At 35.0% G+C, this 21,732-nt stretch overlaps 1 protein-coding gene across 1 annotated transcript; it reads left to right on the top strand.

The window, feature by feature from the left end:
* The first annotated feature begins 883 nt into the window (after nt 1–883).
* LOC147064724 (uncharacterized) lies at nt 884–20,808 on the top strand. Its single transcript, XM_085957498.1, has 6 exons — nt 884–1,731; nt 3,143–3,323; nt 4,337–4,801; nt 12,486–12,628; nt 14,617–14,947; nt 18,912–20,808. Exons 1-6 carry the CDS (start codon nt 949–951, stop codon nt 20,246–20,248), a joined length of 3,240 nt encoding a protein of 1,079 aa, XP_085813624.1. The 5' UTR covers nt 884–948; the 3' UTR covers nt 20,249–20,808.
* The last annotated feature ends 924 nt before the right edge of the window (nt 20,809–21,732 follow it).

The raw sequence follows: 21,732 nt of genomic DNA, 5'->3' as shown, positions 1-21,732 counted from the left end.
TAAAAATTGCGTTTTATTAAATAAAACAACAATTTAATAATATGTACCTGCTATATTATTACTTACAGTTCTGTTTTTTAATCTTACTAAATTTTTATTATTGCACGTGTAAATATATTCATATTCTTTGTTGGTATATATTTAATTTCTTAGTCTCATCTAACATTTTCATAGTTTCGAGGAAAACGTTTTGATAAATACATGTGTTTTAAAATTACTGAAAACCTGTCAAGTTGGGAATTTAAAATATCAAAATAAATTGATAGTTGATATTATTATAATTTGAAACTAACTGCTGCAATGTAACATAATATAAATATACTGAGAAAACGCAGTTCACATGATAAATGATATCATTTATTGTCATTATAATTGGTTGGAGTTGAGTTGACGCATTCTATCAGGCTGCGGGAAAAAATGTAGTAACAATTATTGCTTAAACTTAGAATGCAATATGATAAATCCTTGTAGAAAATAATGGTTGTTGTACAATTATTATCATGAATGAAATAAGTAATCGTAAATCTTAATTTACTGCCAAGCTTTAATACGTCATGGAAATAACTAGCAGTACTTGGACTACTATCGGAATTCGCAATTTTGCGTCGTGTCTTGACTATTATAGATGGCCTTGTCTTAAGTCTCAAACTCGTAGATGAAGTTAGCAATGTTTGAATATTACTCTTATTTTCCCAATTATTTTCAAGACAAATGTTTAATAGACAATTTTATACGTCTTGAGCTTTGAAAGCTATATAGACTGGCATTACTAATTCAATTCATGCCAAAAATAGAGTTATCATTTTTTGAAATTATACGATTTATATTTGCGATTTTTTTTAAGGTCTATGTGTAATTATTGTTGTTGAACTTTATGTTACAGACGAAGACCCAGTGCCCGAAATAGAACAAACGAAATGAAAATTAAAAAAAATATAGAGTTGGAAAATGGCTCTTCATAATATCGCCACTACGTGTTTGACAATAATAGGGTTGTCTAGAATTATATTACTTGGAGTGCTGTTTAATTTATACACTACGTGTTACTGTCAAGAAACATTTAATTGCCCAACTAATTTTTCACGATACACTTCACAAACAATCGAATTGTCTTGTAAACAAGAGCAGGGTCCAGGGACATATTTTGATAGAAGAAATACGTGCACTGGAAACATTTTACCACTGGATTTTTATAAATATGACACCATAGCATGGCGAGACGAATTATATTGGACTGATTATGTAAGAGCCTATGAAGATGGACCGTTTATAAGCTGGCATATTCGAGAGCCGCGCACTGGCGAGGAAATGCCCGTTCTGGAGAAAGAACCTATCAATGGGTCTGAAATGTGTGCTGTTGCTAATATAACGACTGGCAATCTTCATGCTGTGGGGTGTAATGAATCGCATCACAGTATCTGTATGATAGAGCCGTTTCAGACAAGTGCATCATCTAAGATGTGTCCTTCACAAGCCATACTTTTTGAATCTCCAATAACATTATGCCTAAAAGATATAACGCCTAAATATAGAATAGATGGAAAGAATTCATCTGAAATCAGCTCTATTTGCACGGATGATTCGGGGTATCTTCTGCAGCAAGGATATATTTATTCGGCTATTTTTAACTCCGAAGATCTTGAAGAGTTATTTCCTGATTATCCAGTTGGTATTAAAAGTGGCGAAAATGGGGTCATTTGGCAGTTTATGCCATATAGTAATTATAGCAAGGTTAGTAAATTCTTCTTCATTCTTTCACCCTATCACAACCCAGCATTGGGACATAGGACAAGCACAAGTTCACGTTAAATTACGTATAGATAATCAACTGATACATTTTGTTATAGCTACGATTTACAAATTTATATATTTTTAAGTCACTCAAATGCCTCGGATTTAAACCCTTATTCTACTTTTTTGACCATATCATATCCGCTTCTCAAATTGAGCATACGTACATCACATGGTGCTTCCAAGAATCCGTGTTGCTCGTCAGTCTTCTTCAGATCATACCAGCATCCCACAACTCTGTCAAATAACATCCACAGAACGTGTTGGTTGTCTGGAAGAATAGGAAAGTCAGATTGAAATTATTTTGAGGCGTTCGCAGCACGTAGCCGAGCCAGGTCGAACGTCGCCTCTTCACTCTAGTCCAGTGGTTCTCACGTAAAATTTAACTGTGGCCGCACAATTGACATTGACAGTTCTATGGAAACGCCTGGTGGCCGCACCAAATTTCACTTTTGTTGTGATTGAAAATATTTAAGCTAAATTTTATTTACTTAAAATATGGATCAATTTATTTATAGACAAGTCCATTTAATAAAAGACATTTTAACATTTTAGTACACATCTATTTATTAAAAAATAATGCAAATGGAAATTCCTCAATACGTACTCCTTTTTTCCAATGCGAGCCGCATGGCTGCTTCTAAGTTTGCATCTGTCAATTGGCTTCGATATTTGTTTTTTATAAAGTACATTACACTCAATGATCTTTCACAGTATAAAGTAGTAGGAAAAATCGACAATATTAATAACGCAATTATTGCCAATTTTTTGAATTGACCAAAAATTTTCAACCGTAGTATTATTAAAATGGTTTTTACGTAGGTACTTGGTCATGACTCATTTCTAATAACGTATATTTAACGTTAGCTCACTTGATTAAATAAAATACTGAACACGATATTAATCTCGTTTGTAGTTCTATGAAATTTTCTAAGAAATGGACTATTTCACACATGATTTCATCACAAGAACACAATATTATGGATCATTTGAGCGTTTAAAGAAATTTAAGATGAGTCATGTGTATTTAACCAATTGTGTAATTTTATTAGTAAATAAATTTTTGAAATATAATTCTGTATAGCGCTGGTGGCCGCAGCAAAATCCTCTAGTGGCCGCACATGAGAACCCCTGCTGTAGTCGCTAGCGTGAGGCTGCTTGTTCCGCTCTATTATCCCATCGATATTAAAGTTATACCATCGCACATCCAGTATATGCTCGAAGCTCAATATATGTTATCAATCGTATTGGTATCTAGTGGTTTCTATTATATTGAAATTTGTACACTGTCAATCTTAGGTAGGTGATTTCCATAACAAAACCATAGTAATTATGATTTATCCATTTTTAGGTTCCAGAATTCAATTGGAAAGACGTACACGAGTTTTCTAGCATAAGTTTCCAAGTGGAAACTTTCAATGTATGGGAAGCAGACCATAAGTTTAAAAAATTCATTTGTGAATATACTCCAGAATTGCCTATTATAACAATGCATCTTTCCATAGAAAATGTACTTGATTTCAGCCAAATAGGTAAGTAAGTGTGTACATTTATTACTCCATATTATAAATTAATGTAGTAAGTATTTATTTGCTGAACCATTAAAAACACGTTTGATTATATTGTAATGGAGCCTTTGATTATTTTATGTAAATACTAACATATTAATTATCTAATAATATGTCGATTTTATAAAAATAAATATCTTAGTTTTTTTTTTATATGACTAACTATCTCAGACGGTCAACAGAGAAACCAAAATTGATGTCAAGTTAACTAATCCCAATGACAGTAGTGTAGTGAAAGAGTAGTGTAATAGTAATATAAGTGAATCAATCACAGACACCCAAGTTTTGAGAAAATCACATACTTAAATATATTGCGACCTCACCGATTATCGAACCCGGAGCCGCCGAATGACAGGCTAACGCCTTAAGCACTGGATTACGAAGGACTACTTATGTTAAAGTGTATAAAATATGTATATACGCGTAGCAGTTGCAGCAAATTAATTTATATTTTAACTAGTGTGTCCGAAGTGTGGGAAATAAATGTTTTAAAAATATATTTTTTTTTTTGCAAAACTAGCTTAATAAATCATTATTTAACTATCCTCAGTGAAGTCTATTTAGAGGAAGCACATTATTAGGGGGCGGACAATTAATGAAGGAATACGAAAACTATAATTTTTATGAGTACGATTATTCTGAAGATGTGAAATAGTTATTTTAATGAATTCGTTTTGATGTACCCGTTGCAGAAATAATAAAATACAGAATTTAAAAAAAATTACATACATAGTAAGAAGTGGCAATTTGAATTTGATGATAAGCAGCAATTTGCTTAGGTATGTCACTGCTTAGTATAATGTTTATATTAATATGAATCATCCAGATAGGGAAATACTACAAGGGCTAGACAAACAGATTAAAATCACAAAATTAGAGCTATTAAGACTATTTGCTGGGTCGTTTATATAGTATTTTCAAAAAAAGATAAATGTTATATGAATACAATTTTAATTTGTCTATGTTTTTATTTTTAGCTGGTTATAAGGAAACATTGATTTTAGAAATTAAAGGAGATCTTGATGCAAAAGAATCAGATATTAGTTGTTTCACCGATTCAGAAACATATCATCCAACACGTGTACCAATAAATATGCTACTACATTTGTCCCAGACAAATACCTCGTCAAAATATATGGTCGACGCGAGAGAAAATGGATATTATTGGTGTTTAAAATTGAACAGTATTTCCCAGAAAATACCAGAATCAAATAAAGTATTATTTATCCCAAATCGTAATTCACCAAATAATAAAGCATATATGTTGGATTTTCACGGGCAAACATTAAGCTCATATTTTCCGTCAGCGAAATATAAGAGAATTTATAAAAATAATTCAATACTGATACATTCAAGTCCTCCGGTTTCGACCTTACACGAAGAGTTCGTCATTTTATATGAACGAAATCTTACACACTGCGACGAATTCACAATTGATAAAGGTAAGTGTATTATGATTAATTATACCCTCATCAGTCTGGATTAATCAAATACTGGATAAAATCCTCTCGAAGCTGATGATCTCGGTGTTATGTATTATATTTAGGGAATGCAATACCGGTATCCCAGTATTTTTCGATACCGAAATACCGGTTTTAAATATGGACAATACCGACATATTCGGTAGGTTACAAAATGAAAACAAAATATATTAGTTAACATAAAAATGTTTAGTATGACTGTATTTTTTGTCGAGTTACGCGATGTCTGGTTTACTTTCGTTGCTCTTCGACACCCTTGGAGACCAGCAATGAATGGCACGTGCTATAAATTATTAATATTTTAAAGATTTTATGCATAATATATATATTTATTAGTAGATACTTCTGTTTTTTTCCATATATTTCAAGAATACCGGTATTAATAGTGGTTTTCAATAGGAAATACCGAAATACCGGAAACAATATTTTCATTCGGTATTGCAATCCCTAATTATATTGACACACTTCCGAAGAATTAAAGTATCTCTAGTCAAGGTTTAGGTCTAAATTTCAAACATTTAATACCTCTTGAGCACCTCCAGCAATCGTCTCTTCTTCAAGCCATATTTTGTCCTTCCTATTTCCATTTAAAGTTTTAATCAAACCTTCTTAGACCACGCACCTTTTATTTATTTCATTATAAAACTATTTCGTATTTTTTCACCTATTAATTCCATGATACGAGTATAAAACATAATTTTAAATTTCTTCTTTTTGAGTTTAGACGAACCATTCTGGATTTGGACCTACCTACGTGTTTTAAAAAACTGCTGATAATTTTTCCTTCGAAAAATGTGTTCGGCCATGTTTTCATAAATTGTTTAAGATAACAAATTAGCAGTAGTTGTTCGTTGCGTAATTACCTGATATTATGACAGGCTGACGTATACTTCAGTGATTTTCCAAAGATATAGTTGGCCTATGGATATATTTGGAAGAAACCCTTTAACCATTTGCAAATTTAAAATCAAATAATACTGGTGAACATTGAATCAAATGCCATATTATGTGTTTATACACAAAAAGAATATTATTTATATATTATAATATTATCTAAGCAGAAGATTTACCCATTTAAATGGTGAAAACATTTAAATGCGATGGTTGTTTATATGCCTACAAGCTTAAGTTTGGTCATTACAAAAATCCGTTTAAGTGGAATATTTGTACGCTTATTAGTATAACACTATAAAATATGACCACACGAAAAGTATTTACTAGTGAAAATAATTTGAATCAGATGCTTGCTCATAGTAATATTAGAATGACAGCCAACTAACGTATAATGTAAAGTGTGATGAAATCTAACAAAGATATTTTTTTCTAAAAATATATATATAATAATATGCATTATACAATTGAGTTCATCTACATTTCTTTCACGTGTCGTAGTTTTAACATCGCTAACTTATATAATCTTTTCAAGACATTCGATTCTTACTTGGTAGCGATTCATGATATTTATAATATGGATTATCACTAGGTATTCACCACATATAGATATTGTGTCTATGAGACGTGTTTCGCTCAGTTGGTAAGCTTTTTCAAATATGGGCACAGAAAATTATATTTAAATTTGTGTATGATTATAATAATAATTATTGTTAATATTGGGCAGTAGCGAAGGGTGGAGGCAGACTGTCAAGATCCGCTATAAACAGTGCACATAAAACTTTGTTAGCCATACGTAATTGTTTTTATTGAACTAAGACTGCAGTTTATAGATGTTGTTGGTTAGTTTTAAAAATCAAATAAACCCTGCCGCAACCAAACCACAATAAGTTTGGTTTATTTTGGGTGATATGACAAAATTGTGTACACTTTCATTCATATTTATTTGTTTTTGTTGGATTAATAATACATATTATACATATTGATGGTTCATTTTTTTAAAATTAATTTAACCATGGCTATAATAGATAAAAATATTAATCTATCTATAAAATATCCAATATTATGTATGTGTAGTGGCCGAATAATAACTATCAAATTCATCTATTGTTTATAAAAATATCAAGTTACTTTGCAGCGATACATTCCCACTGAATGTATTTTCTAGTAAACAACATACAGATCGTCAGCGAAATTAGAGACGGTGTAGTATTACATATAACAATACTTAATTAGTATTACGGCATATTGAGCTGAGTAAACGTTTCCCATAGTATTTGCTTACAACTATAATAACATAATATCATAGCGCATTATAACATTACTATATTAGTTGAATAATCAGTTTTCTCGTAGTGTCATATTTTATAACAAATAATATTTCATTTCACTATTCGATTTAAAACGCTGATGCTTATACTTAGTCTAATGTAATTGTATACCTATTATATTTTATATTGTGTAAATTTTGTGTTGACGTGTTACTTTGGTATTGTATAAATAAGGGAAAACAATTCAACACAATGTCACTCAAATCAAGTCACTCGACTCAGAGTAATTAGCAAGTAACTATCATTGTATAAATACGCTGCTAAATAAATCTCACCATACGACATCGAAGACTTCGTCATTACTATCATCCTCTACCTACGCATCGAACACCACACACGAGTGACCTCAACAGTGGCGACCAACAGCCGACAGTGGTGAACCCGACGTTCCACGCAACCGCAAATTCAACACATTTAAGAAAATGCCGAGAGGATATGACGACACCTACAGCCCCGCCGCAACCAGTAACAGCAAATATATGGAAGAACTGATCGAAACCAGGATGCGGAAACTCACATTGTCATTGCACGAGCAAATGACAAGCATCCGGAACGAGATTGCCAGCATCCATAGCCGTGACTCACGCCCACGAGCAAAGAACTACGACCGTCGATTCAATAACCGCTCACGAAGCCGTACACGTTCATCCAGTCGCAACAGAAAAGATACCCAAGGCAAATGTTGGTACCATCATAGGTTCGGAGCAGCTGCACAGAAGTGCAGACAACCCTGCAGCCATCAAGAGGGAAACGCCCCGGGCAATCACTGATAGCGGCCAGCGAATACAGCCCGATGTCAAGCCGCTTATTTGTCACCGACCGCAACATGAAAACGCAATTTCTAGCAGACACAGGTGCCGATCTCTGTGTGTACCCACGTTCTAAGGTTCCAGGACGTCCAACAAAAACGACATACGAACTGTCAGCGGCAAACGGAACAGTAATCGCTACATACGGAAACCTTCCGCTGACATTAAACTTGGGCCTAAGACGAGACTTTACATGGAGGTTCGTCATTGCCGATGTTAGTAAGCCCATCATTGGAATTGACTTTTTAATCCATTTTGGATTATTAGTCGACGCCAAGAATAGACGTCTGTTGGACCAAACCACTCATCTCACCACTTCCGGAAACCGCAGTACGGGAGAGGTTCTGTCAATCAAAACCGTTTCAGGCAGGTCTGCATATCACGACCTGTTGCAACAGTTTCCAGACCTCACACGTCCTGATGGCACAGTCAAAACGCCGCATCACACAACGAAACACCATATCGAAAAAACACCGGGACCACCAGTAGCTGCTCGCCCAAGACGACTCGCCCCAGATAAATTACAGATTGCGAAGAGGGAGTTTCTGAATATGATGAGACTTGGAATCGCTCGACCATCAAGTAGCAGTTGGGCATCACCGTTACACCTGGTCGCCAAATCGAACGAACAATGGCGTCCATGTGGTGACTACCGAAGTCTGAACGCCAGAACCATACCAGATCGGTATCCGGTACCTCACATCCAAGATTTTGCCCAAGCTCTCCGCGGGAGGAAAATATTTTCCACCATCGACATAGTCCGAGCATACAATCAAATCCCAGTCGCCGAAGAAGACATACCGAAGACTGCCATTACGACACCCTTTGGCCTCTTCGAGTTCCCATATATGTCGTTTGGCCTCCAAAACGCAGCGCAAACTTTTCAAAGATTCATCGACGAAGTACTACAAGGCATGGACTTTTGCTATGCCTACATTGACGACATCTTGATCGCTTCAAGCTCAGAAGAGGAACACCTCCAACACCTGAAAACGCTCTTTACACGTTTGCAGGAGTACGGAGTTGTGGTAAACTCAAGGAAATGTGACTTTGGTAACTCCACGGCCAAGTTCCTCGGATATCTCGTATCTGCGGATGGCATCTGTCCACTACCCGACAAGGTGGAAGCCATTCGGGAGTACAGCCGCCCAGAGAATGCCAAGAGCCTACGCCGATTTTTGGGTATTTTGAACTTCTATAGAAGGTTCATACCCAATGCTGCAGGTACTCAAGCACCTCTGCACACACTTCTCCAGGGTAAGGTAAAAGGCAAGCAGCCTATTCCATGGACTCCCGAGACTATCAAAGCATTTGAAGCATGCAAGAAAAGTTTAGCTGATGCAACACTACTAGCTCATCCGAAAAATGACGCACCTCTAGCTATCATCAGTGACGCCTCAGACACAAGTGTTGGCGCAGCACTCCACCAATTGATCGATGATCAATGGGAACCACTCGCGTTTTTCTCCAAGAAACTCAGCCCAGCCGAGCAGAAGTATGGAGCTTACGACCGTGAACTACTAGCGATCTACATGGCAGTCAAGTATTTCCGACACATGGTAGAAGCCCGATCATTCGTCATATACACGGACCACAAGCCCATCACTTTTGCTTTCAAGCAGAAAGCCGAGAAATGTACTCCACGACAGTTTCGGCATTTAGACTTCATCGGACAATTTTCAACCGACATCCGTCACATCTCTGGCAAGGACAACGTCGTTGCCGACGCTCTTTCCAGAGTAGAAGCGATTACCGAAAATCCACTCGATTATGCAAGCCTGGCAGCTGATCAACAAAAAGATGAAGAGCTAAAGATATTCCTACGCGACGGATCCGCCTTACAACTGAAACAGGTGCAGATTCCGGACGCTAACGTAGCTATCTTTTGCGACGTGTCTACTGCATATGCAAGACCTTTCATCACCAAGCCGTTCCGTGAAGCTGCATTCAATACAATACACCGACTTTCACACCCTGGCATTACCGCAACCACGAAACTCGCAACACAGCGTTTTGTGTGGCCTTCTATCGAAAAGGACTGCAAGCAATGGGCTCGCAGTTGCATTCAATGCCAGAAGAATAAAGTTACACGCCATGTCTCAGCACCATTAGGCACGTTTGTGCCACCGTCAACTAGATTTGAGCACGTCCACATCGACATCGTCATCCTACCACCGTCGGAGGGATATCGATACTGTTTAACATGTGTAGACCGCTTTACTAGATGGCCAGAAGCCTTCCCGTTGAAAGACCAAGAAGCAGAGACAGTAGCACGAGCATTTTACTCCGGATGGATCACGCGATTTGGAACTCCAGTACGAATCACCACGGACCAAGGAAGACAGTTTGAGTCACAGCTGTTCAGACAACTAAATCGTCTGGCAGGTACAACTCACATTCACACCACCGCATACCATCCCGCAGCAAATGGCATGGTCGAGAGATTACATCGACAAATGAAAGCAGCCATCAAATGCCATCAAAACACGCGTTGGACAGAGACACTGCCCACAGTCTTGATGGGAATCAGGGCAGCTTGGCGAGAAGATCTCAAAACTACCTCAGCCGAGCTGGTCTATGGCAAACCTCTACGGTTACCTGGCGAATTCTTAGGTTCAAAGCAACCCAACGACTGTGAACCAGCTAATTTTGTCAGATATCTCCGACAACATTTTTATGAATTGCAACCCGCCAAAACAACGCACCACGGCAAGAAACACTCATTTATGTTCAAAGATTTGGATAAAACCACGCATGTGCTACTCCGAGATGATACTGTCAAAAGACCTTTACAGTCGCCATACACTGGCCCACACGAAGTCATCAGCAGGAATACTCGAACCTACGTCATTCGCGTTCAAGGCAAGGACATCACAGTCACTGTAGACCGCCTTAAACCTGCATACATAATAGCAGAAGAGGACGACAACTCATCAAAAGAGAAACCAGCATTGAACGATCCAGCACCAGAAGACATCAGACAGCATGGCTACGTCACGCGTAAAGGCAGACGTGTACACTTTCTTGATCGTCTAGGCTACTGAAAAACATCCCAAAAGTGCATATTCCATAGTGCTACGGAACATATATCGTTATATCGTTTATACATTAGTAAATCGTTTAGGTTAACACGTAATTAAATTGCACTGTTATATCCATTTTTTTTTCAACAACAAAAACCCACTCAATTATATCATATAGTATCGAAATTAGTAAATTTCTGGAAAGGGGGTATGTAGTGGCCGAATAATAACTATCAAATTCATCTATTGTTTATAAAAATATCAAGTTACTTTGCAGCGATACATTCCCACTGAATGTATTTTCTAGTAAACAACATACAGATCGTCAGCGAAATTAGAGACGGTGTAGTATTACATATAACAATACTTAATTAGTATTACGGCATATTGAGCTGAGTAAACGTTTCCCATAGTATTTGCTTACAACTATAATAACATAATATCATAGCGCATTATAACATTACTATATTAGTTGAATAATCAGTTTTCTCGTAGTGTCATATTTTATAACAAATAATATTTCATTTCACTATTCGATTTAAAACGCTGATGCTTATACTTAGTCTAATGTAATTGTATACCTATTATATTTTATATTGTGTAAATTTTGTGTTGACGTGTTACTTTGGTATTGTATAAATAAGGGAAAACAATTCAACACAATGTCACTCAAATCAAGTCACTCGACTCAGAGTAATTAGCAAGTAACTATCATTGTATAAATACGCTGCTAAATAAATCTCACCATACGACATCGAAGACTTCGTCATTACTATCATCCTCTACCTACGCATCGAACACCACACACGAGTGACCTCAACAGTGGCGACCAACAGCCGACTGCACAATTTTAGATATTTTATAGAATATAGACGAGTATTTTTTTTACTATAATTTATTATGGCTTGGTTTCGCAGGGTTTAATTGAATTTTAAAAACTAACAACACCATCTATAAAATGTAATATTATTTCAATGAAAACAAATACGCATAACTGACAAAGTATAGTGTGCACTATTTATGTTGGATCTTAACATCCTACCTCAACCTATCGCTACTGATATTGGGCAATGGGAGACGAAAGATTGTAATGTGTTGGAGGATAGGAATAGTTAGTATAATTATTCCAGGTCAATATTGAGTGGAGGAGGTGGCATTTTTCAATGGAAAAACTGTAAACTTACTGCTACATTATGTTTGAGGCTTTCACGGTTGTTTTTTTTTATCGTAGTAGATTTTTGGGTTTCCACCGTGGGTCCTTCTTCCTTCTTTACTCGATGTTTCGGGCTCGTTGCAGAGGCCATTATCAAGAGAAGATATTATGTGTTATTTATATATCTTTGTGACCCCTAGAACCTATTCCAATTGTCAGAATGCGTTCCGCATATTATGTATACGAAAAGTCTATGGGATCCTGCACCCTCCTTTACCAATTGTGCGAAATATCCTTTATTCCGACCCAATATCTTGGTTTCAAAGTCAAATTTGTGTCCTGTATCCATCGTCGAAATGTTGACCCGCCAGTATTGTAGGACATTCAAAGAACAGAGATTGCGACAGGATATTTTTAATAATTCAATGTTTGTTTTAGAAATAGCAGCCTCGTCATATTATCATAGGCATGTAGAACCATGTAAAGGAGATTATAATACCGGAAGGTTTTGGGAAAGTAACACATTTGAAACATTTACAACGGACGACTATTATACTGATTTTAGTAGTACTGCGATTGCTGTAAGTACGAATAATGTTAATATTTTGAGTATATTCCCTTTTTTAGCATTTTCGATCCAAATAAGATCATAATTATGGGTCTCCAGAGAGTGGAGGTTTGTGTATATAGATTTTTTTTTGTTTTTGCGAGAAACGAATATTAGCCATTTGCTCAACCTATTAGGTCCATACTCTGACTTCAAACACAAATTGAAAATCAATAATATGTGTATTTTCCAGACCCAGGATTCGAATCTGGAACCCACGACATTATAAACCGACGCGTAAGTCGCTCGGCCACCGTGGGAAACTTTACCATTTGGAATATATATTAAAAAAATATATATTTTGGTTTTTGGTTTTCCAAAGCCGTTAGCTTACATATTATACGAGTTCGACTAGATATTTATTTGCCTTTTGGCTTCCTGTTCCTCTCATATTTCTCTCTCTTTTCATCAAGATCTGCAATTTCTCTGACAGCATTTTGTCAATGTGGTCCGCAAATGCTAATACTTCACACAATTGTATATTATAATATATTGGTTTATTGACATTAATGTTGGTTACTTTTAAATTGGCCTGTTGATCTCCTTGTCTGAGGTCTGCCGCTATTACTATGTTCAACGAAATTGCTTCGGGTGTTGATATATTTCACCTACGTGAGATGAGTATAGGTGGACGTTGTTTTATAAATTCTTAAAATAGGGTCTGCTTAACTCATCCGATGTACTTCCTTGTACCTATCTAATTAATATTTTTGTATGTACATATTTCCACTGTTTAATAACATATTATCTATCTCTTTTTTTATGTTATACTTACTGTTTTATATTTCTTTGTTTCTAAATGTCATGTTGTGAACGTCTTAAACTTAAAATTTGTAATGTCCACAATATGTTAAAAATAAATAAATTTAAAATAAAATTGAAATTGAAATATCGGACCCGGAAATTTCCGTTTTTTATTTTTATTATTTCACATATAGTGGAAGTCACATTTTTAACGCGAACCTAAGGTAAATCAGTTAATCTCACATTCCACAGTGTATATCTGTTTGGTCTTTAATACACTGCCTTGAAGTATATGAATTTGTGGTGGATATCAATGTCAAACAAATGGCATTTCTCTAGACCAGTGGTCTTCAAACTTTGTCGACTCACGGAATCCTTAGAATTATAAGTTTTTTTCGGGGAACCCCATCCCATCCTTAGAAAAATGTATCTTAAAATAATATTCGAAGTAGATCAATATGTTATAGTTACATACTTTATGCAAAGACAATAATTAAAGAAAATTATGTTTTTTTAATTTTTTTTTTAACATAAAATTAATGTAATTCACTCACTAGTAGCATCAACCTGTTCCACAGCTGTCTTCTACCCTTGTATTATATTTGGTTGGGGGTATGGTTGCATTTTTTACACAAATTGTCGAAGTCTAGCTCTTTATTTTGACTCGCGGAACACAATTTGAAGACCACTGCTCTAGACTATGTGTGCTACAAAATTGGTCACTTCTTTATCGTTTGTTTCGGAACCCACACTGATATTCTCCTATATTGTTTTCTGTATACCTATAGAGAAGATTAGTAAATGCTTTGTTATTTTAATATTATACATACCATGTTGCTAATTGAATAATAAATATTTCCGCGTCCAGTAAATGAAATTAAAAATGTATTGATGACTACTTAATATTACTATGGTCTTCAAAAACATTTTAATCGAAAGAAATTCAAAATGTCGGTTATATAAAACTCTGATTAGACCGATTCTAGCGGACAATTATTGAAGTCCAAAATTGATTTTGAATTGGATTGGATCCAGTCCCTAGGGTAAAAATACTTTATATAAAAAAACAGGATTCTAATTAAACTATAAATATAAAACTTAATTAGTTATAATTTACTGAAGAAAAAAAAATCTATATGGTGATTTGAAGTGCGGAAATAATTTTTATATTATGTAAACTTTTATATCATAATTTATTATGTGATTTTTACATTTCAGATTTCAGACGAGGTTCAAAATCTAATAAATAGTTTTAATAACTTTCTTGAATCGCCAGTATTGCCGAATATCTTAGAAACAGCGGTCGCAGATATGAACAGTGTCTTGCTACTCAAAGAAATCGAGCTTCCCCAAACTGTAGCCAGAACATTTGATGAAGTGTTGAATGCTGTCGAAATCCCGCAAGACGAGGCGTACATAAAAATAGTTCAATCAAACATAGCGGTTTTAGTAGCCAAGAGAAAAGGACCAGCTCCCGTCATTGGGATAAAAGTTAAAAGGATTGGCGAAGAAGGCATGAACGACGACACGATGCAGCCACTCACAGAAGGTTGTACATATCATTTCTTAATAGTTGTTACTATGTTACGGGGCAATCATATGCACTTACTGTGAATACAGTATTTGATAAACTAGAAATGCCAATTATTCGGTTGGAATTGTCCCGAAAAAGAAGTCTGCGTCCTGGGAGCTCAGTTAAAACTCCACTAATGGTACGTTTACATCTGACACTTATACCGTTATACTTGTCTTATTTTATGTGTCGGACATAAAATTTCATTTACTGTTTACACCTGCATGGATCTGACATAAAATTCTGGTATACTTCTCGTTGAAATAAAGTCTCGACACTTTATTCAATGGCAACATTGGAATAAATATATGCGGTGTTTACATATGATATTGTATACACTTATTTTGTATACTTCTCAAAAACGTTACCTATGTCAGTTGTCAATATGGGAATGTTAAAAAAGAAAGCAGCGAGTGTTATTATTTTAAGTCTTTTGGCAACAGAAGGAGGAAGAAATGGTCTAGATGGGTGCGGGAATGGATTCAGCGACGAGAAGAACTAGGTGCCTTCCGTTTAATGTGGATTAACTCAATTTGTGAACTTTAGTTTGCAAGATTAGACCTTTTGCCAAAAAACAAGACACACAATTATTCAGAAATGCGTAGAAGAACGATTAACAGTAACATTGCGATATCTAGCACTTGATCGTCATTGCATATTCAATATAATATTATCGTACCTAATACGAGTGCAGGTGTGGGCCAAAATGAATTAGGTAATACCATTTGAAGCGCATTTTTTCTTCACAGAGTGCATCAGAATTAATCGTATGTGCCGAGAACAAGCGATATTTTATTTTCGAACAAAATCCATAGAACACGGCACATCCGATTTATTTCTCATTGTCTATGATTTTTGACAGATCGCTACAGTACATTTATTAACGTAAACGTTGGGCATACATTCATGGTGTACCTATGATTATTGATTGTCCGTTGTTTTAGAAATATACATATGCAATTCACTAGGTACCTGTCAAACTACGAATATTGTGTCAGGTACTTGACATAAAAGTAGACGGTGGTCCAACTTCGGTGATATATCGCTCCAAGTTCGAACTTGTCGAATACGCGGTGTTTACATTTGCGTATATAAGTAGATTGAATAAGTGGTAGGTGAGAGTCGACACACGCAAAATAAGTGGCAGATACAAATATACTTACTGTTTACACTTAAGTGAATATGGTGTCATACATAAATATGACGATATTAGTGTCAAATGTAAACGTACCATGAGACCCAAAATGTCTCGGAGTATTAGAAGCAGCGCTCGAAATGGTAAAATTTACGAACCGGAGCGCTCAACAGTTTTCTGAAGATTTTTACATAGTAGTTATCAAAGTTTATGTGTTTTTTTTCATAAAAATAAGTGTGTTAGATTTTATATTATATGGCCTATCCAGCTCAGACGGTCAAATTATTTATTCCACAAGACGGAGCGATAATTTTACCGATTTCACGAACAGGAACGGCGCTCCGGTGCGTTCCGGTCCATTTCGAGCCCTGATTAGAAGCCACCGACCAATACTACACACAACACTTTGAACACGTGTACAGTATCAGATTTACCTTGGTTATACAGCTCGGAACGAGTTATAAACTGTAGGGAATTATTAATTGGTGAACAAGTCATATTGTGTCTTAATTTTGTAGAAAAATTATATTTAGGAATAAAGGCCGCACATTATAATATGATTTGATATATTATATTATTACAGTTAGCACTTGGTATTTGTATGGCCCATACCTATCAGAAACGTAACGACATTACCTATATTATTGACATCTTTCCCCTCTCACCAGTTAATAATGTCCTATTGAAGCGAACGAAATCGGTCCTGGTTATGTGAAATAAGTAATTGACAAAATATTTGGCTACGTTATGCGTCGATGACATTGAGCTATTTTACAAGCTGCTTGTCGGCGAGTTTAAAAGCGGGCGAGTCAGCTAGTGCGATTGTAATGATGACACACAAAACTTTCTACTCGCTCAGAAACCGACAAACTAGCGAGTTTAAACCGTCATTTGGTATTACATTTGGCACTTTTGACAGGACCTAGTTCATTTTTTTACCGGGAGGTCGTCACTATCGCTCTACTGCGCAGACGCAGATTGGCTCACACGCCAGCGTGTAGCGTGTAAAGTAGCTAGGCTTTCAACTTTTGTTTACAATCTGCTTGTTAGCTTGTTCGATGATGACACTGGGCGAGTTTACAAGCAGATTGTAAATTCGCCGACAAGCAGCTTGTAAAGTAGCTCAATGTCATCGAGCTTTAACAAGAGCTATTTTTTTGAGCATTCTGTACTATTTAATTCTTACTTTTCATCTTTTCGTGTCTTTAATTTGTAGTTGGTGCGTAGTATTCTGAAATATGGGTCTATTATCTGGAGTCCTTATGAAATTTTCTAAAACTTATTATACAGCGCACCCAAAAGAAATTTATTTTAAGACATACATATAAGTATTTTCCTTACGATAATTCTTCAAACGATTATTTTCCCATTGATTTTCTACAAGGTACGCTCGCTTTTAACTGTCTTGACTCTCGTATGTCACTTTTGCTCTTGATATATTTTTTCCTGCTATTACGAGGGATGGTTTCTAATCCTGATTTCCTAAATAATTTGAATTTATATGCACCTGTCAATTATTTTACTTACGTGGTCTTTATGACCTATTCTGTGTCAGAACCGTTTTCTCGTGTCAAGCTTCTCAGGCACCATTATCGAAGTGTGTAAAGTTGTGATTATAATATTATGCTGCACGTCGCGTACTATCACTTGACGTCACAGTAAGCTGCCGCTACGGGAAAAAGGTGTGTAATGTCGCTTTTCTTGATGTTTAAAATGTTATCAGACTGATGCTCCCATCCCGTAGCACATTTTAAACCTTTAAACGTTTAAAAGAACATTTTTAGTTAGCAAAATCTGCCGATATCACCAAACAACTGCAATGCATCGACACCTGCGTGACTCAATGAACGTTTTTTTTATCATTTTATGCGTTCCTACACATTTTCGACTCATGTCAAAATCGCGTGTTTTATGTTTTTAGCGATTGGCACTATGTATTTTCTATAAGAATGTTGTATATTATCTATGGTCTGCAAGTTGGGTTCTGTTCAAAATATTATCTATGGATGTAATATCGCAAGTAATTTTAACGCACACGTAGAAACTGATAAAATTAATTGAAATTAGCATGAATAATGAATAATAATTCAAAATACTAATACAGTAAGTTGTAGTAATAAGTTGGCACTCTCCATCATAAAATTTACAGAGATGGCGATCGTTAAAAATATTCTGCAAAATGACGAAACCATATACTAAATTTGTTGCCGTGACAGCGTGACAGTACGCGAGGTGCATCTCAATATAATCACAACTTAAGACTAGTCAACGCGCTCCCCGAAAACCTAGACATTTTCAGTGATGTGCTGTGTGTTTTGTTTTTGAAATTTTATTTTATTGTATAACAATATTTATGTTTTTTTTTCTCGTGATGGTAATATTTGGTATAGGTATATTCGACAAGAATATATTTTTATTTAACTTGTTTGATTAGAACCAGATTTTTTTCAATTTAAATCTCATGTTGTGAACATCCTGAATTTTGATTGGTTATGTCGACAATGTTTCGTTTTTTGAAATGAATAAATACCATTTTAATCAGTTTATACCTTATGGATCGTAATTGCATTCTAATGGACATGCTTTACGTGAAAATAAGTGTTCCATGATTTTTGAATTTCTCTACACTTACAACCTTAGTCATCAGAAAACCTCCCCATTTCAACACATTGTGCGCTCTACCATGGTTCACTTATTTTTGAAATACTTATATATATTTTTTTGTTAATTTGTATTTTATATGATTGATTTTAGAACGATATAATAATATAACTCTGTATTTCATTACATCTATTTTATTTTCAGAAGACTTATTGGATCCAGATTTATACGACTCCAATAATGATATAATCGTTAAGGTACCTTCAAATATATGCCATGGCGCAAGTAATCAGTTGTCTTTTGGAGTGTATAAAGACGATGCAGCATTCCCAAAGGAAAATAACAACGACTGGCAGGTGAACACTCGAGTGCTAAGCATATCACTTGACAACAAAAATTGTTTTAAAAAAATGGATTATGTCGATATTCACTTCCGTCCTTTCGACAGTCGACAATCGAATAAGAAGAAAGCTTGTGCTTATTGGGACTTTGATAACGGCAATTGGTCGACAAATGTGTGCATTTTGTTACCATCGGAAAAATTAAGACCCACAGACATTTGCAGATGCTATCATCTAACTAACTTTGCCCAAATAATCAGATATGATAATATTGACATCGAAAAAACTCATAATATAGTGTTGTCTAGTATAACATATGTTGGTTGCACCCTTTCATTGATTGGGCTTATCATAATATGCCTCACAGGTTTGATTTCACATACATGGAGAGCAGAATTTTCTAACAAAGTATGGTTAAATCTATCTATATCTATTGCTTTGCTTATTATAACATTTTTGGTTATATCCATGTTAGATTTTGCTAAATTCGACCCATTAGTTTGTATTAGCACCGGCGTTATTTTGCATTATGGATTATTGTCCTCATTCTCGTGGATGTTTTTATCGGCGTTCATGTCTTACAAAAAGATTAAAAGAGTTTTTGCAAGCGAAGCACCTTACAGACTTTTGAAAGTCTGCATAATTGGATGGATTGTCCCCGTTTTACCAATCGCCGTATTATTAGCCACCGATTTGGATACGTATCTATTACATTTTAAACAGGGAAATACACAAATGGAATTTTGTTACCCGACTGGTTTAGGATATTGGTTGACAGTTTTTCTTCCCGTAGCAACCGTTGTTTTTGCAAACACCATACTATTCTTTTTGATTATTTATAACATTTTCAAAAGATCAGACATTACAAGTCACGGAGATAATAAACAAATTTTCCGAAAGGTGTCGATTAGTTTTCTAATGTTTTTCCTTTACGGGCTGACATGGATGTTTGGTCTCTTTTCTAATAATATTTTTATTGCTTATATATTCTGTTTCACAGCCACGGCACAGGGATTTATTTTATTTGTATTTTTTATAATTATTAATAAGAAAACTAGGAAAATATGGTACAGATGTTTAGGGGGTAAAGATGAAACTTTACCTGCGAGTAGTAAACCATTGAAAACGAAAACAAGCGTTGAATACGAAAATCACGAAATTGTTAATTTGAATGAATATCATATATCAGCATTCGATTAGAATGACTTTGCAATAAGTCATTATGTATATATTCACACGATCACTATTAATAATTTTAAAGCGGTGAATAAAAATAAATACGTTTAGATATATTTACATTATTAAATTGACTAAGGAGTTGTTTAAGATTCATTTTTTTTTTTAAATCAATGTTAAAATATTTATTTCGTAAAACTAAATATTCTCACACAATATTATTTTAATATTTTCGTTTCGTCAATGGGATCGGCACAATTAAGCTGAAAGGAAAAATAAAAAAAAAATCTTAATGCACCTTTTCTTTCTTCAGTTGTATTTTATTAAAAAAAAACATAAGTCATTATAACAAAGTGTATCATTGGCTATTTTTAAATGATTCGACTTATAATAATTACTCAGTTATCAAGATGATTATCATTTGAAAGTGTTCGATGTTTTGATTTATTAGATTTCATTTGAGAATTCCTACAAATATGTACTTCTAAAACATAACTGTCTTTTAAATACGGATATTTTTCTGGACTGCATAGCTTGAATACTATTGATAATTTTTGCTTTTTATTGTCAAATAAAGCATTACAAGCTTCTAAAAGTCTCTCTTTTGTGTTTTGCCAAATTTGAGTCATACGTAATAATACATACTGTTGCGGATGTGGAATTGTTAAGTAGGTACATACTTCTAAAAAAATGATTGTTGGTATCAATTTATGTGGTACCAAGTACTGGTCAATTTATGTACTTCTTGGTCTGTCCATATTATTGAATTTGGAGGATTCTCACTGACACTGCATGGATAACACTAACATGACGATCAAGAATGCCTCTTTTCAGTAGAGTAGCTGTTACATTGCATATTATTAATCATAAATACTTAATTATTGACATGTATATCTTACTGCTGGCCGTGATATTAAAATTGAGTGCACAAAATTCAGCGTTACGCAGAATGTTACCAGCCGAGTGGTCGAATGCTCTCTTCCGATCACCGAAGTTAAGCTACATCAGGCGCGGATAGTACTTGGATGGGTGCCGCTTTTTTTTCACACGTAAAAATAACGCACTCGAGTGGATTCGAACCACCGGATTTTTCGGTTAACGGTTAAGATTAAGCATTTTATTATTAAAAAATAGGCAAGATTAATACATTTGAAGATAATTCTAAAGATAATTATTATAAGCTATGTCTTTGACCATTCAAGTGTAATAAACATCCTACGAATAATGATTGCTTTATAATAGTTATTGATCTAAGAATAAGGTAGTGTTTTTTTGAAATACGCCATTTTTTTTGGCATTCCCCAGTGCATAAGCTGCAACATACGCCCGTAGCCATAAAATGATAACGCAAGTGTTTTAACATGTGCCGTTTAAAAAAAAAAGATTTTTTCTTCGGTTAGGTACATTTTTAAACACGCGCGTTAACGTGTTCTTACCCCCTACTTCAGTTTTAGTTTGTCAATTTATGGCTACGGCCGTAGATAAAGGCCGACTATAGTCGCCTTGAA

Source organism: Rhyacophila brunnea, unplaced genomic scaffold, assembly GCF_057557595.1.
Source record: "Rhyacophila brunnea isolate RB1 unplaced genomic scaffold, BYU_Rbru_1.0 scaffold_7, whole genome shotgun sequence".
NCBI lineage: Eukaryota > Metazoa > Arthropoda > Insecta > Trichoptera > Rhyacophilidae > Rhyacophila > Rhyacophila brunnea.
Note: the sequence above shows the minus strand (reverse complement) of the source record. Positions and strands in the feature narration are given on the sequence as shown.